Genomic DNA, 18,657 nt, shown 5'->3' on the forward strand with positions numbered 1-18,657 from the left:
CTGCAACCGGAGGGTCGATCAGCGACCCTTCAGTTAAAACAGCGGCAGCCGTAACACACCCTTCAAATGGCAATTTAGTTGTTTGTCCTTGTAGCAGTAAGCAATTAACGTGTATTAGTCATTGCACTGGGGGAGTGAATCACACATTTTCCCTCGTGCAGTTCCCCGCTCGCATATCGCCTTCCATCATATCTCTGTTTATTGCGGCTTATTTTCTGTCGCTTATCCTGGGACGGAATGCGAGGGAAACGCAGCGGTATCTGCTTTACCCGCGGATGAAAGTTCACTGGCAAGTTGCGACTTTAAAGTTAAAACAGCGTAACTCAAGATGCCCTTTGCGCACCAGATGTGCCTTATTTGTGACTAATCACGAAATTAATTGAATCGTCACCAAACCAGACATTTAAAAGGTATCTAACGTGTCTTGCTTTTGCAAGGACAGAGGTACGAAATAGTTATGTGAAGTTTAGTGATGAAATTGGAATTTCTGCATTGATAGTTTATCAATTTACCGACATTTGTCATTCATGTGGGACAGGAAATATATATTGTGGGTATTTTAACTATGCTTCCGGTAAATTTGAGTAAAGAATAGGCCCATTGTAGTGCTTCGTATGTGGCCAGTGAATAGGGATATTTTATTTTAATTATTTTTTAATGTATGTAATTTTCCTTGCATCAAAACAAAACCAAAATATGTTGCAGACTGCATTAACGATAGCTGTCAGGTTTAGTTTAGCTGGATGAAATATTTGTCAGCTCCCCATTATTGATACAAAATATATTTGCCGGATTAATAATTTATGCTTTAATCCAACTCCCACTTCATCGGTATATAATTAAACATTCTAGACTCGCGGTGCAGTGGTTAGCACTGTTGCCTCACGCCTCTGGGACCTGGGTTCGAGTCTCCGCCTGGGTCACATGTGTGTGGAGTTTGCATGTTCTCCCCATGTCGTCACGAGGTTTCCTCCGGGTACTCCGGTTTCCCCCCACAGTCCAAAAACATGCTGAGGCTGATCGGACTTGCTAAATTGCCCGTAGGTGTGCATGTGTGCGTGAATGGTGTGTGAGTGTGCCCTGCGATGGGCTGGCCCCCCATCCTGGGTTGTTCCCTGCCTCGTGCCCATTGCTTCCAGGATAGGCTCCGAACCCCCTGCGACCCAGTAGTATAAGCAGTTTGGAAAATGGATGGATGAATAGACTCTGACTGCTTTCTGTACCTGTTTATTTAACCCTTACCGTGGTAGGGCGCTTCATGAAAGTCAAAATGTTTTTTGTTTCAACACCAGGGGGTCTTGACTTGCATGTCGTGCTTCTATAAAGGAGCAGATGTTTTGCACCTTGAGTGGCACAAATGACTTGGTCCTCTAACCTCGCTCTTCCTGCGGTGTTTGGACCCTGCTTCTGGCTCTGTGTATGCAGGGCTCCCGAGAGCCTCCTCCCTCTCTCACCAGTGGCTTTACACAAACCAGGATCTCTAAATTGCTTATAGCGTGTTTTTGTGGGTGTGAGTGTATGCCCAGTGATTAACTGCCATCCCATCCACAGTGTCCCACATGCTGCGCTTCTTGACATAGATCCAGACTCTCTGTGACAAACAACTGGAATAAACATTTATGTTAGATTTATGGATGTTATTCTTCATAATATAATCTAAACTGAATTGTTAAATGCATGAATTAGAACAGTAGATTTGTCCTGTGATGCGTTTTTTTCTCCTTTGTGCCTGTGCCTCCGAAGATACTCAGGATCAGTACTTAAGTTAGATTTATTATACTGCAATAATGAAGCACTCCTATACTAGGAGTATAGTGCAGAACTGTAATAGTATACAGCCCTGTTTCCCAGTCCAGCCCTTGGGGGCCATAGTTGCTCTGTGTTTTTAATCCCTCCAAGCTCCCTGCCAGACAGTCCACATTTTTGCTTCCTCCCAGTCGTATCAGGATATATAAGGACTATAAGTAGTGGTGGAGGATGTGAATAACTTAGTTGAAGTTTGCCTTTATATCCTACAAAGAGCCTTTCTGTACAGCTCATGAAGTAGGAATTGGAATTGATGCAGACATTTTTATTTCTTTATTTTTAAATAAAGCCATTAGCTTTGAAATCTCAGCAAAAATATAAGTAGTAATGTCACAGCCATTGATGGTCTTATTTACAATGTTACACTGAGCTTGTAACCATTTTTAAGTCAATCAAAAATTTGTCGAACGTCCGTGCCGAACACATGCAGGCGGTCAGATGTCTGCTGCACAAGGACGTAGTACGAAACTTTCAACCGAGTGGCCATTTCACCCTGAACGCCACTGTATTCAGCATCCGCTCAGATGTGAGCTGACAGCTTTAAATGTTAGACGTTGTGTGAGTGTGTGCAAATGTTGTGTGTGTGCGCCCTGTGATGGGTTGGTGCCCCATCCTGGGTTGTTCCCTGCCTTGTGCCTGTAGGTGTGAGTGTGCCCTGTGATGGGTTGGTGCCCCATCCTGGGTTGTTCCCTGCCTTGTGCCTGTAGGTGTGAATGTGCCCTGCGATGTGTTGGTACCCCATCCTGGGCTGTTCCCTGCTTTATGCCTGTAGGTGTGAGTGTGCCCTGCGATGCGTTGGTGCCCCATCCTGGGTTGTTCCCTGCTTTGTGCCTGTAGGTGTGACTGTGCCCTGTGATAGGTTGGTACTCCATCCTGGGTTGTTCCCTGCTTTGTGCCTGTAGGTGTGAATGTGCCCAGTGATGAGTTGGTGCCCCATCCTGGGTTGTTCCCTGCTTTGTGCCTGTAGGTGTGACTGTGCCCTGTGATGGGTTGGTGCCCCATCCTGGGTTGTTCCCTGCTTTGTGCCTGTAGGTGTGAGTGTGCCCTGTGATGGGTTGGTGCCCCATCCTGGATTGTTCCCTGCCTTGTGCCTGTAGGTGTGAATATGCCCTGTTATGGGTTGGTACTCCATCCTGGGCTGTTCCCTGCTTTATGCCTGTAGGTGTGAGTGTGCCCTGCGATGCGTTGGTGCCCCATCCTGGGTTGTTCCCTGCTTTGTGCCTGTAGGTGTGAATGTGTCCTGTGATGGGTTGGTACTCCATCCTGGGTTGTTCCCTGCCTTGTGCCTGTAGGTGTGACTGTGCCCTGTGATAGGTTGGTACTCCATCCTGGGTTGTTCCCTGCTTTGTGCCTGTAGGTATGAGTGTGCCCTGTGATGGGTTGGTACCCCATCCTGGGTTGTTCCCTGCCTTGTGCCTGTAGGTGTGACTGTGCCCTGTGATGGGTTGGTACTCCATCCTGGGTTGTTCCCTGCCTTGTGCCTGTAGGTGTGACTGTGCCCTGTGATGGGTTGGTACTCCATCCTGGGTTGTTCCCTGCTTTGTGCCTGTAGGTGTGACTGTGCCCTGTGATGGGTTGGTACTCCATCCTGGGTTGTTCCCTGCTTTGTGCCTGTAGGTGTGACTGTGCCCCCTGATAGGTTTGTGTCCCATCCTGGGTTGTTCCCTGCCTTGTGCCTGTAGGTGTGACTGTGCCCTGTGATGGGTTTGTGCCCCATCCTGTGTTGTTCCCTGTCTTGTGCCTGTAGGTGTGAGTGAGAACCCACAGCATTCAGATTTTGCAATGTAGGTGTGAGTGTGCCCTGTATGACTCAAGTCTGTTTAGTAACTGAAACAGAGTTCAAGTCATAATCTCATTGAGCAAGAAATACCCGAACCTTAAGTATGTTTGTCCAACACTGGGCTTGTGAGCTCGGTAGCTGTAGGACCTTAGGACCAGGTCTTGCATAAGCAATGAGTGTAGCGTGCTGTTGTGATACCCAGAAGTAGATATTACAGGTCCAGAAAGCAAAAGTCTAGACCAAGATTTTGTTACAACAAACCTGTTGAATACTCTGTGACTATGACTCTTTATACTCAACTGGTTGGTGGAAACAAAAATTTGGTTTGGATTTTTTACTTTTTGGGCCTGAACTATCCACCTCAGTTTTGGGCAGAAAACTCCCAGCACTTGTTGTGGAGGAACTCAGCATGCCGCATCTGGCGAGTGCTGACAAACCTGAACAGATTGCATAAAAAAGGCTTGCATGCTAGTTGTTTACTCTTCAACATGTTTGACTTTAGCCTCCTTAACATTTTGCTTTAAGTAAATGAATAACAAAGTGAAAACATTTGTGAAAAACCTCAATTCAGGCTGTGGGGGATAAAGGGTGTCCTGTCCAATGTTTGCGGAAAGCCAGGAATTATTTTAGCTACGTAAAACACCATGCTCTCCTTACCCGTAACTGCTTGCAACTGATCTTCTTTTTGTTTCATTTGCATTTGGCCAATTAGCCATATGCTAAATGTGAAGACTTAAATCCCATGGTCTTAAGCACACCTGTCAATACATATTGAACTTGTTTTAACCCATAGTTTGCAAGTTAGCTTAAGAAGTTCAAAGGCTTCTTGTAGTTCTGGCATTCTTAACGCAGCGGTGGAAATCCTAGTCTTGAGCCACTCGTCGCACATTCCAATCGATCTGTTGCCCTTTCCATAATCTTGTTACCGATTGTTAAAACAAAGCTTGGGGAATATTTGTCAGTTGGAGGGGGAAGGACACTTGTGAGGAAAAAAAAAACAGTCCCTGATTGGTTTTCTTGGCAGAAAAAGGAGAAAGCTTCTATAATAAAGAAGAACAATGCGTATGCCGTGGCAGTGGCCAATTACGCACCCAACATCACCAAGGACTCGGTGCTTCCGACCATCTCCAAAGGCGCTACGGCCGACCCTAACAAGGCCAAGCCGGACGCCAAGCCCGCAGAGAACAAGAAGACGTTCAACAGCGTCAGCAAAATCGACCGCATGTCCAGAATAATCTTCCCTGTCCTCTTTGGCAGCTTCAATCTGGTTTACTGGGCCACTTACTTAAACAGAGAACCTGTAATAAAAGATATGGTCCCCTCGAAGTAGAAGGGGCTGGAATGTGGTCTAACATACATTGAATATAGGACTGAAGACAAGCCAAATACAACCAGTAACTGCTAAACTATGTACTTTGTTAAACTGGCGTAAAGCAGCCATTGAGTTGGATAATTTCTCTCGTTTTTCTATACCTTTTATCCGAAGCAGTGCTTTTCAAAAGACATAGTATATATATACGGCTGTAAATATGTATCTATTTATTTTCACATGTATCATTTTGGGTGATTTTTGTTTTTGAGTGGGTTTTGTTTTTATTTTAAATATGTTTATATTTTTGTCATGTGAATATTCCCTGCATCAGAAGCTATTTAAAAAATGTCAAGCTGTTGTTTAAATCTTTTTAAATTACAGTAGTTTTAAGTAGGTATTGGGAAAAAAAGATCACTGTACTGTAAACAGTTTACTTATTTATGTATTTATTTATTGTTTTTAAACAAAAGCCTTTGCAGGACACAATTTTATGTTATGCTAGGGAACTCGTAAAGGACCAAACACCTACAAGTGCTTCAATTTAAACTGTTTCATAGCGTTATCAAGAAAACCTATTTTGAGTGATACATTTGATCTTATTTACTTCTTGGTAAGAATCAGTTTGAAGGTATTGATTGTTGAAATTTATACATTTTTGTGCATTTGTTATATTTTAGCCATATAACGTTTTTTTCCCCCCAAGATTATGTTATATATTAGGCATGCAACGAGTTCTTTATTGTCCTATAGGAGTCCATTTGCCATTTTACATAAGATTTCTAAAATTAGCAATGATATGTGTATTAGGATAAATGGCAATGCTTTTACTTTCGCGGTTTACCCACTTAACATGTGTGCAATGTTTACATGACACACGTGTCGCATTTACATAGCCAGACTAACACTGCAGGGAAGGGTTTTCTGCTTATTTTCTGTTTACCAGGTGACTATTTTTCCAGTACTTGTAACGATTTAAGAGGAGAAAAGCCCTGTTGAATTTCGATGTACTATGCTGTGCATCTCTAATGAACATATTAGTTATGTTTTACATTTTAAGGACTGGCACAAAATCACAAGTTTTTTTTGTTTGTTGATTATTTATTTTATTGTTACCATTTATGTGTTTGTCTGCGTGTTTGTTTGTTTATTTTTGTTTGTTTATTTCAACATATTTTACAAGTTGTATGTTGACCTGAACATGGAAAAAACTATTTGTCATAAACATTTCTATTGTAAGTAAACATGTAGTTTAGTGGGAATCGTTACAGTAGTGTACAGTAATTTAATACATGGTTGGTGAAGAGAATTGATTGGTGCACAGTTTAATTTAATCTAAAAATGGTATTGAAATGAGCAAAGAGAACAACTGAATCGGAAAAGTTTGTTTCTATTCTTGCTTTAAAAATCAGTTATTTTCTTGTAACTATCTCTAGTGCTTTGCATGGTAATATCGCTGTTGGAATTTCTCTATTCCATATATACTGCTCCCAGTTCACACTACAGCCAAAATTCACAACATATATAAATGTATATATATGTTATTTTTTTGCTAATCGGGATTTTGAAGCTGAGGTCTGGAATGTTTTCGCCGGGATGCTATTCGAGAACGAGAAAGTTGACGTCTCCATACGCTCTACATATTCTCTTTCTTCCAGTACTCAAAAGGATTGTGCCGTGGTCAAGATTATGCATTGTATGCTTAAGCAATAAAAAAACACCGAGTTTGGATTGTATCCGTTGCCTGTTGGATTGTAAATGCAGTTAGTTCACTCTATGATACCTATGATCCCAGAAAACCTTCAAACACCTGCAAAATCACACGTAATATTACCTGCTTTGGTGCGCCATATTATTATTATTTATTATTATTGAACAACTTGTACAATTCTTAATAAATTCACTTGAGTCTAAATTTATTCAAGTTTTAAAATCAGTGCGAAATTTGTGCTTGAAAAAGGAAAAAAAAAAAAACCTAAACAAATTCTTACTAGTATTATTAATCTAGTTAATTATACTTAATTTAGTTGTAAAGTGTATAATGTTCGTTGGGGGAAGAGAGTGCAGGTTTTGCAGTAGTTCTGAGCTCAAATCTCACTTTTTGCTTTAAGAATACATACCGTTTTCAAATACCGCAGCAAAAGAGAGTAATGGACGGTCACCTCCTCTGTAAAACACATTACTTTTATGTTTTCATATATTATTATTATTATTGAAATACCTAAACAGATGTTTACTGTAAGGCGTGAGGGTCTCTGAATTTATTCCACCTGGTGTCTTATCAAAGCCTGGTCAGGTTATGTTTTATAAGCCTTGTTATATCCTCTGACTCCTTTTCCTTTGAAATCTTCAGGCTCAATAGCTTAATAAAGGTTTATGTGCTGAACCGGCTCACATACTGTGTTTCATTCTGAGTCACGCACCCCGCGCGTCTCCCTCTGTTTGCTTTGGCCAGATTTTGCCCACAAGGCGGCTAATCCTCAGAGGGGTTTACAGCACGGCTATGCGTCAGAGTCGCACGAAGGTATCTGCCACTGGAGCTGCCGCCTTGTTCCCAGCAGGTCTCCAGCTGTGTATTCGTAAATGTCTCACGGTCCCCAGGCAATGTGCAGGGCTTTACGCAGCATCGGAAGATATTCTGCAAGTATCTGTCCGTCTATCCGTCTGTCCATCCATCCGTCTGTCCGTCCATTTCCATCCCACGCTTATTCTGCAAGTATATAGAATGCGACGTTTCAGAATTTCTGTCGTAGTCAATGCATGTTTTTAAAATGCTTCCTAAATTTTATTTTTTTTTATCAGTTGACTTGCCTGAACTTCATGCAGCTAGTGGCAATGAAATTAAGTGAAATGAAACGTCGCTTTATTAGCGATTTGTACGAGTACGAGTGTGAAAACACTGGAATGATATATATTTTTTTTTTGTTTATTCAAATGAAAAACAGCCCTACGCCTCAGGTGACACTTTGCTATCAAAATTACAGCCAAGGAGCGCGTGCAGTGACTCTGCTTTGACAGATTACTTAGGTAGAAGGCGGCGGAGCCTGGATGCCTTACGTCTTACTGATGAATTGCTCTGCATCTGAAGCTACACTGGCTGCTTTGTCTCACGCACCTCTTGTGCAATTCGGACTTGAATTTTGGAGTGATCTTAGCTCACGCCTCTTCATTAACTCTCTGCACAGCACATTGAGCTTCTGCCTCACGGCTTTTTGGCGGTAATAAACACAAATTCCCGATATGTTTGTGGCCATAAATGTATTTATTTAAAACTTCCCTGTGCAATTTCGTACCCCATCAGAGTAAGATGTAACTCGAAGTAATGCATGTCGGGTGGCTTGCTGACAATGTGGGCATTGTTATCCTGCCTCTTTGTGGTGGGGGGTTTAAATCCCAGTCCTGTGTGGGTGAGCAAAGACATGCAAGGTCTTTCTAAATTTCCCATTGTGTGTGTCTGTGCATCTGTGTGCCTGTGACAGACTGGCATCCCATCCAGAATGTTCTCCATGCCTTGTCCATTAGGTTGCCTAATATACTCTCCAGCCCCCCCCCCCCACCACCACCACCCCACAAGCCTGTACTGCATAAGCAGATGGATGATGGGTAATCCAATTTTTCTAAAATTGAACAGACAATGAAACAGCATGGTGGACACAGAGATGGCAGTCAGTCCTGCGGTTTGTCCTCTATGAGATGTTTTACAGACATTTTTCTCATGTTAAATGCCTATCTAGCATTTTAGCATATTAGCATCCTGTCTTAAACCTTAGTCTGTAACTAGCTCATTTCCAGGTGAATTGGATTATCACAGTGCCGACGGAAAAGTCAGGCAGCTGTAGGTTTCCCTGTAATTTGAAGATACAAGGAATTTAATCTCATGTTTCCAGTATTGTTTCCAGGCCTTCAAGGAACCCAGTTGAATGTTTATATTAATACCACCTCCCCCCCCCCCCGCCCGAAACGCCCCCTGCTATATATGTGCATATATAACAGTTGTATGACAATGTGAAGTCTGAGTTTGCCGGGCTGATGCATTTTTAATTACTGTACGCTCCAAATTTAGCAGCTGGGGGGGGGGGGGGGGGGGGCATAATCAGGGAGGTCTTTACAGCAGGAACAAGTGATGTTTTCCAGTCACGGATCAGCAGATGCTGTGGTGACAGGAGACGGAGACTCCTTAGCCTTGCAAATGAAATTCCAGAGGTATCCATCCCATGTCATTGTCACCATGAGCAGCGGAGTCCATGGCCCTCAGACATCCACCCACACAAACATCCCCAGCATCTTATTTTTCATGCACGATCCCAGGTGCGGTTACTCTGAGGGACTCCTCCGAGATTCACCACCTGCCCACCTTGGCCTCGCTCTGAGAGAGCAGTAGCTCTCCTAGTCACCGAAACAGAGCCTTCGATATCCTGCCTGAACCACGTGGTGAACCTGATGTCATCATCCTGCTCGACTCTCAAGGTCTCACTCCTGTGACCCAGAACCTGACAAATCCAAATTCCTTCAGATTCTGTTACCAGCAGATTAAAACTCTTACTGTACACAGCGCAAGCTACAGAACAGTAGTACTGACGTTCCAAAAAGCTCCTCTGAAAATCTCCTTTACTATGAGCTTGAGTTCAGACCTGAGCAAATACATACATAAACACAAACATTATATCACGCTTTTGGCTATAAGTTACAGTGAGTTCAGTATGTGACTCTCATAAGGCTTGCCAAATTTTACCACTCAATGCGAAACGTGTGGCTACGAGAACCATACAACACAGATGTTTCAGATCTCATCCAAAGGGCAACCAAAACTGAAATTAATACTGCAGAGAGTGACTCTCAACCTCTAACACAACTGAGAAACTTTGCCAAAGTAATCGTGAGAAAATACACTGGATCCAACCAGTTTTAATACTACAATTCTATATCCCTGCATTAATAATTCCGCTGTTGAACCCATGAGCAATTGCCCCAGATTGCCCGATGGTGACCGTATGACTGTATGTGTCTGGTCCTCATGGAAAGGCCTCTTGGCAACAAGAAAAGTTCTGCATGGAGATGAATAAAGTATCTCTATGTTGTTCCATTTTCAGGATGTCTCACTAATGTAACTTATATGTTTTGTTTCATCTAAAGCTATCAATTAAATTTACATTTGAGGAATCTGGTCCCTGTATCCCCTTTGTATGGGGCTTAGAGCAGACTTTTCCATTGCAGTTATTTTTCTTTGGAAATGGTTATTCTGGTTAACAGTCCAGGTAAGGCTGTGGAAGCATAGGTATGGAGATTTCTGTCTTTTGGTTATAGTTTTTGTCATCGCAGACTGACCGTCTGTATCTGGTGCATTCTGGACATCAAGCTATCTCAGGTACCAGGCGTAGACCTTGTTTGCGTTTACAGTATGACTGTCTGTCCCCCCCACTGTTCCCTCCTCCTTTGCGGCGTCCTGATTCGCTGCACTCACAATTCAAAACGATCTTTTCCCCCTGCCTCCTGTCCTCCGGGAACAGTCCATATTTTCAACTGGGTTCGTGGGCTGGGTTTTTCTGTGTCATAGCTGGAGAAGCCTGGGTCCCCACATGAGATAATCAATTTCACATCGGCAGTAATCAGCTCCGGGACCCGCGGCCCCATGCTGAGGCTCGGAGAGATTCCCTCCACCTTCATCACAGCTTCATCACACGTCAGAGCGTGGAGAGAAATATCTACGGCTGTCAACTTACGCGAAATGCATGCAGACCAGAGAGGGACAGACGGAATGGCAAGGAGTGGAGAGAATACTGATCTGGTCTATCCACTGAATTCCTCCCCCACAAAAAAAGGCATCGTGCAGCCTTGCAGGGGAAGGAGTAGGATTATCTCCACGCAAGAAACGGCTCCCACACAGGGATGCGCGGGGGGACTGCACGGCTGGAAGAAGAGAGAAAAACCCATTCGATTTGCATTTCTTCAGAGCCTTGTGTGGCACCTTCTGAATCCAGGCCAGGAATCCTCTGCTTGAAAGTCCTTGGGAGAAGATCAAGTCTCAGAGTTTGGTTGAATATTGAAGGCCCACCTTGACATCGCAAGGGGTTGACATGGACCTACTTGACACATATTTTGGAACATACCTGTCTGATGTGTCCCTGGACTGTCAAACCACACTAGACACTCTGCAGTCGTGTGAGTGGCTGCTGCAGAATTAGACGTCTAGTTTGACGGTCTAGGGAAGATCAAAGAAAATAGCGAGAAAAACAACAAAGAAGACAAGTATTCTGAATCTTGCGAGAATATATGTCCTGCAGAGAGGTGGAGGGGGGGGGGTACATGTTGCTTACTCTGTCTATTTCGTGTGTGTTGAAGGTCATTGCCCAGCAGGTGTTGTCATACCCCGGAGAATGGTGTTAATCTGAAATACTACAGTAAAAAAGCGAAACATTTATCGGCATGCTTTTGAGAACATTGTCAGGTAAGGAGCTAATAAAGATGACAACGTTTCTAAAGCAAGATGGTTCTGGAAGCACTCACTAATGGGCGATTATGCCTCGGAGGGGGTGGGTGCTGTTACTGGGGCTGGAGCATATTCTGGGATGGATTTAGGATTTATAGCCCATGAAAATGCTCACAACACCTGACACCACAAGAATGCACGAAAAAGTATATGTTGGGGGGGGGGGGTACTATTAATTCACCCCCTGACAATCTCAGTGTGATGGTCTTCACCCTTCGCTCTTCCTCAAAACCCTTCAAAGTGCAGGACATCTTAAAGCTCTGATTTGCTCTCCATTGTCATAATTTTATCCAACTGAATTGAGCCATTTTTTTTTTATTCATACATATTTGATTGAATCAGAGTATATTCTAGAATAACAAAATTACACTTTAAAGAAAAAAATCATTTTTTTAAACAATCGTCTTTGCATTTATTTCATCTAGATATTATCTTTACTGTCCTGAATAATTTGCATCACAGCTGATTGCCGCTAAGGAATGAGGAGTTCTGAAATCACATCATCAAACCATCTATGGTCTTACTTTCCATTAAGCGAACATTTATGCCCTTATGAAATCATTTTTTTCCCACACCATCATTGCAACGGGTTACATTAGAGGCCCATGGGCAAAGAGCAAAATATCCTCCCTATTTACAAATGAATATTATCACCCTATGAAAACTCTCTTACGGTAACATTTTGAAGTTGACAAATCCATGTGCTCTCATTAGGACAGGACATGTCAGAGTTCCTTTGTGTTCCACAATGACATTTAAATAATATCTACATAAAAATGGCACTTTGGGCTTTGTTGGTCAGTCTTTCAAGCTCAGCTGAAAGTAAATAACGTGCTACCTCCCGTTGGCCCCAAATACTGCCGACGGTGACTCAGAAGACGGTGAAAGGTAACATACGTGGTGAAGCACGGAGACGACAGCCGCTCTGTACTTTGGCTGTGAATGCGACTGATGTCGCACTGAGTCGCTGCTGTACAGAAGCTACCTTTTGTCACAAGGAACATAGATGCTAATATGTTTGTGCTGGTGGGATTTTGTGTGCTGATTAATCGGGGTGATTCACCACGTGTGTGTGTGCGTGTGTGTGTGTGTGTGTGCGTGCTTCCGTGCGTGTGTGTGCATGCGTGCGTGTGTGGGTAATATATGGATTGCATTGTGGGGAGCAAATGCCCCCATAATATGATTAAAAACCTGTTATTTTGACATTGAGAGGAGCATTTCCTGCATTCCCACAAGGGAAAATTCAAATTTTTAAAAATCTGTGACTGCAATCGAAAAACAAAAAAAATGTCTTGTATTTTGTTTGATTACTTATGGTTAAGGTTAGGACTGGTTGGGGGTTAACGGTGTCATTGCTGGGATTAGAGTTTTGCCCATAGAAATGAATGGATGGTCCCCACAAAGATATGAGTACGTGTGTGTGTGTGTGTGTGTGTGTGTGTGTGTGTGTGTCATAGGAGGATTTTCACTAGGGTAAAATCACTCAAGGGTAAAATCAGAGCGGCCACATTGATTGTATTCAGGCTGCATGTGCATTTATGTTTATTGATTTTATGCAGCTTCTATATACAGTATCTGTATATCACATCCACAAAAGTTATTTCATAGAAGCAACAATAGATATTTATGTTGTACATAGTCATTCCCATATAAACATAAATATATTTATTATAAATTTTATATGGAGGCGGCATGGTGGTGCAGTGGTTAGCACTGTTGCCTCGCATCTCTGGGACATGGGTTCGAGTCTCCGTCTGGGTCACATGTGTGCGGAGTTTGCATGTTCTCCCCATGTCGTCGTGGGGTTTCCTCCGGGTACTCCGGTTTCCCCCCACAGTCCAAAAACATGCTGAGGCTAATTGGAGTTACTAAATTGCCCATAGGTGTGCATGGAAGAGTGAATGGTGTGTGAGTGTGCCCTGTGATGGGCTGGCCCCCCCATCCTGGGTTGTTCCCTGCCTCGTGCCCATTGCTTCCGGGATAGGCTCCGGACCCCCCGCGACCCAGTAGGATAAGCAGTTTGGAAGATGGATGGATATTTTATATGTTGTATAAATATAAAATATTTATATTATAATAATATAATAAATAAATAAATAATGTTGTTATATATTTTTTTCCCAGCTGCCTCTTTTTATATATATATTGGTGTGTTTTGTTCTTCTTGGCCTCAATGATCAGATACTTTTGCTATCAGACCAGAACATTCGTACGGCCAGCGGCATAAAGGACAGGCTCTCAGCCTTTTCTCTGTTCCCTTTTCCCTTCCTGCTGATACAGCAGTTCAGCTTGTGTACTGGGTATTCCCTAAAATAGGGGGGATCCCAGGCAAAGCCGCGGTCTGTTCTGCGTGCGCGGCTCCGTGTTCTCACACTCTCACAGCCTCACCTCAGCGATGTCCTCACTCAGCTCATTAATGGAGGCAGGATGAGATCTGCACCCCCCCCCCTGCCCCCCGCACACACACACACACACACGCTTTTGAAGGCAGCTGTAGTTGATGTGACTGCATCAGAATAATGTTGCTGTGAAGGAATGAATCTCCTGCTTCTGGGAAGGAGAGGGGTTTGCTGGGAGGACTGGTGTGAGTCAGCTGCGGTCAGAAAGGTCGCACAAAGCAATTATGTGCCACTGCATGTTCTGAAGGGGTCCTGCCCTCCCCGGGCTAAACACTTGTCCTTATTTGTTCTTATTTTTAGTGCCATTTCCCTCGTTTTCCTCCTATCCCGTATTTTTAGTAATAGACGTGGGGAAAATTACTTCTTCCTTCAACTCGGCATTCAACAGCATTGCTTGGATCCTTTCATTTATGTCCTTTTAGATGTAATCATGCTGTTCCCCTTTTCTTAATCTGTAATACTATTTCTGAAACCAAGGCTGGTGGGGGTGGTGTGTGTGTTAGTCTCTGCCTGTGATCAGATGGTCACTGGTTCGAACCCCAGCCCTATGTAGAATAGTCACATCTCTATTAGGCCTCTGAACAAGCCTCTAACCCACCCCCCCCCAAAAATGGTATGAACCCTGTACTCTGACTCCAAGCTTCACCTGTATATGTGTGTGTGTGTGTGTGTCTCTCAAAAAAGACCAAGATGGTATCTGCAAAAAGAAGCATTCCAAGGTATTGGTGAAAATGGCAAATAAAAATCATCATCATTAACATTTTTTTCTGTTTTCATCACCAGTCAAATCTGTGCTTTGGGGGACTTACAGATTATCTGTTTTCATGCGTAACCTGAGCCGCGTCAGTTAATCAGGTAAAAATGGACGGTAGAAACATACACCCTGATTCTTCAAAAACGTGTTTTGCAGTGAGAAAAGCTTCTTGAAGATGAGCGAGGATTATTTTTATATAAATAATTTTGGAATAACTCAAAATTTATACAAATAGCGAATTGGTGTTGTGATTGCCTAACATTACACAATAAAACATAATGAAATCTCATGTTATTCAGTAACATTGTCCCATACAACCAACTCAGTTATTCTAACATAAGAAATGTACGATTTGTATGTGGAAATGCGGACAGGTGAATGACCTGAATTAATGACCTCTGTCAAATTTTCAAATTGGTCGAAGCTTTACTAAGGATTTTATTTTATTTTTTGTTATTATTCAGGGGCAAATCTAGGATTTTTTTTTTAAGCATAATTCATACAGAGGGACCAACTATATCATTAGCCAATGATATGTTCTGCATCGGTGAGTGACAGGGGAGGTACACTCCAGAGGCCAATCAGCTTTTAGCTGGGGTCCTCGACTCTGTGGCCCCACCCCCATATACGCCCCCGGGTGGATTGAACCTTCGAGAGAACTGAAAGCAAAAAATAAACTGTGCAAGACACACAAAGGAGGTTTGAGAAGAAAGCCTTTAAAAAGCTGCCCCAAGCTTACATCCGTAAAAAAAAATCCCGACCCTACTCTACCAAACTGAGGACATTAGGCACATGCGCCATTCGACCACCTCCCTGCTCCCTCAACTTTGAAAACCGTTGAAGGCATCAGTGCCAATTCGACAGGACAAAAGAAAAGGTCTTCTATATGTTCAGTCATCTTTCTAATAGCTATCTCTGAAACAGCACAAAGCTATTGATATGGCGACTGAACAAATCAGCACGATTCCCAGCCACAGGTCCCAGTGATTGCGAGCGTGCCTAATCCGGGCACCGGAGAGTCCCCCGGCTTCCCAGGGATTAGCGGGGATACATGAATCCTGCTTCAGGGAAGAAGACAGTGGGAGACGAGGGAAAATCAATAGAGAAGCCACGAGATTTCGTCAGTCACTCATGCACGAAGAGGGTGTTGATACTGTTGCCTAGTAACCGGCGGCGCACCAGTGCCGTTTTGTTAAAAGTCACCGGTGACGGGCTCCGGGCAGCCGGGCTGCAAGTGAAACAGCACTACGCACACCCTGCTGCGCCTGTCATTATTTTATCAAAATGCAGAATTCGCCGACAGACAGGAGCGTTTCCAGGAGGATGCCAGTGTGCGATGGGCTTTGAGCCCTGAAACCTTGCTTGACATTTCCAGAATTTTCCATTTCCACCTTTCTCCTGGATTCATCTACAATATTCTGTGTGAGAGACTGTCACGCCATACCTGCAAATATAAAACTGCCTTCTTGATACGCATCAATACAGCCCCGTTAATTACATAGACTTAAACTCTAGGTGTGGAATTTGAAACCTGCATCCCTGCTGGCCAGGATTCGTTATCCGTGTTCACCTGAACAGGGGCAGGTTTGCCGTTAACAAGCACGCTGGTCTGCCAAAGGGCAAGGAAGGGAAGGGGCATGGAATTGGCAGGGAAGGGGAAGGGCTGGGAAGTGGTGGGGTAGTGGAAGGGAAGGGGCAGGGAAGGGGCAGGGAAGTGGCAGGGAAGGGGCAGGGAAGTGGCAGGGAAGGGGCAGGGAAGTGGCAGGGAAGGGGCAGGGAAGTGGCAGGGAAGGGGCATGGAATTGGCAGGGAAGGGGCATGGAATTGGCAGGGAAGGGGCAGGGCTGGGAAGTGGTGGGGTAGTGGAAGGGAAGGGGCAGGGAAGTGGCAGGGAAGGGGCAGGGAAGTGGCAGGGAAGGGGCAGGGAAGTGGCAGGGAAGGGGCAGGGAAGGGGCAGGGAAGTGGCAGGGAAGGGGCATGGCTCTTGATTCATCATCCCCAGAAAAAGGCACCGGAGGACAAGGTTTACGTTTCCGTGGTATTAAGCACCGGGGGAAGACCAGATGGTGCTCGCTCAGTCAATTTAAAGTGCATCAATAAGGACATTAAAATTAGGGATTACCAACAAACGCCACGTGGCGTTTTGTCACAGTCTAGCGCCGTATCCATACAAAAGGCCAGCTGCCGTGATAAGGGAGTGTACGTTTATCAAGCTGAAAGACTAATTGGAAAAAGGCATACGTCTGGACGCCTTTATGTAGGACGCCTGCCTCGGAGGACCGCTGGCAGACTATACCAGTTTGGAATGCAAATGGAGATCACCATGGTAACACCTCATTGGTAGTACTCACTTTATTTCTTCTAGAAATCATTTCTGAATACAGAGTGGCCAGCATTATTGTTCTGCTTATCTGTTATGATTAGTGGCGGGGAAAACACGCTTCAGTGGCGTACACCCTCCTCTTCATTCGACCCCCCCAGCTAATAATTGTACCTGCCTGCAGGTGCACAAAAGGATGTTGCAGAGATGTTTATTTCGATGATTATTTGTGCATCACCTACTATATATTTTTTTTATGACAATATAGCAAAAGCGACTCCCCGGGTTCTAAGTTCAAATCCAGCCTCTGGATTTGCATGCACCCCCCCACCCCTGTCCCTGAGGATTCCTCTGCATACTCTGGATTCCTTGCACAATCCGACGGCGATCGGGTAGGCACATCAATCCCTGAATTGTCCTCGGTGTGTGCTTGAGTGTGTGACCTGCAATAGACTGTTTCCCATCTAGGCTGTCCCCTGCCTTCCCCCCCCAGCTTCCCGGTCCCTGAGACAGGCCCCAGGGTCATTGCAGTCCTGTACTACATCAGTTGTAATGAAGACGGACCGATAGATAACATAAATAACAGACAAAAGTCATCCATACCCTAAAAGTGACTCTTTTCCACTGGCCATAATCTAAAACCACTCAGACTAGTGCTGTCTTTTGGGATTGTTACGTGATAGTTTTTAGCCCTGGGGTAACCCGCTGCCTTAAAGCTCTTCAATCACATTGCACAGGGACGCTGGGGCCCGGCTTTTATTAACCGATAGAGGAAGCCTTTTCTTAGGTGGATCTGAAATGTATTTGAAATTCTTGTTTGATCACGGCAAAATCTGCACCCCCTTTAATCAAAATGGCGACATCAAACAAACACTTTCAGGTCAGCTGGTCAGCCAGCCAACCCCAATCCCCTATGATACTTACCTCCAGCCCAGACTCCGGAAAGCAATGTTAATCATTTTTAAATAAATTTGTGGAGCATGTGCAGTTTAACAAGGTAGCATGGCCAAGGTCACAGAAGGGAATTTGATGCAGGGGAAGGGGCACACAACATAGTCATTTCAACTTAAAGGTCTATATTTTTGAGAGGATGAATGAAGCCTAATTAAATACTAGGGGAACATGCCCCCCCACCCCTATTGATTCCTATGCTCCTGAGCCTGGCCCAGCTTTGAGTTTATGTCTATAATATGGCCCGTCTGATCATTGCAATTTCCTGATGGAAAAAAGTACATGTCTGAATGTGTAGTGAAATTCCCACTGAGGAGGGAACTGATCCACAAAAACAGAAATGCGATTATAAGACGCGGGGGGGGGGGGGGGGGGGTGTGTCCTGGGGCAGGGAAGGTGAGCAGCCCCTTTATTCACCTGTAGCTAATCACTGATGCCATAAAAAAGCCTCTATTTTGTGTCTTAGACCCTGAGGCCAAACGTCTGGACCCTTTTCTCCCTCCCCAGACCAGACGTTTGGTTTGTTAGTCCTTGTATCTTGTGTGTTTTTTCTCTTTGCACACTAACCTGAACTCAGAAAGTCTTACACTCATGTTTCCACTTCCAGATCTTAAACGGTATTTTCTTTCATGGGGGCTTTATGATTATGGCATAGGTGACCCTGTTGTCTGGTACTTGGTGTAGGGTTTGAATCCCACTCCAATCTGGGTGCCAGGTACGCTGGGGTTAAGACATGCAGTTTGTTGATGGTTTGTTATTGTGTGTGCCCTGTGTGGGACAGACATATTGCCCAGTGCTTCCAGTGTCTTAGGCCCCATTCTGACAAGCAGTGCATTGGGTTAATAATGTAA

At 44.1% G+C, this 18,657-nt stretch overlaps 1 protein-coding gene across 1 annotated transcript in view; it reads left to right on the forward strand.

Moving 5' to 3' along the window:
- Positions 1 to 7,241, forward strand: part of LOC125705191 (gamma-aminobutyric acid receptor subunit alpha-2) — a gene marked incomplete at its 5' end in the record, with an annotated part of 45,736 nt that extends 38,495 nt beyond the window's left edge. The window contains one exon of the mRNA XM_048971632.1: positions 4,611 to 7,241. Within this exon, the coding sequence (XP_048827589.1) occupies positions 4,611 to 4,916 (306 nt within the window). The remainder of the gene's footprint in view (positions 1 to 4,610) is intronic.
- Positions 7,242 to 18,657: the final 11,416 nt, after the last annotated feature.

This window comes from Brienomyrus brachyistius, chromosome 12, assembly GCF_023856365.1.
Source record: "Brienomyrus brachyistius isolate T26 chromosome 12, BBRACH_0.4, whole genome shotgun sequence".
NCBI classification, from domain to species: domain Eukaryota; kingdom Metazoa; phylum Chordata; class Actinopteri; order Osteoglossiformes; family Mormyridae; genus Brienomyrus; species Brienomyrus brachyistius.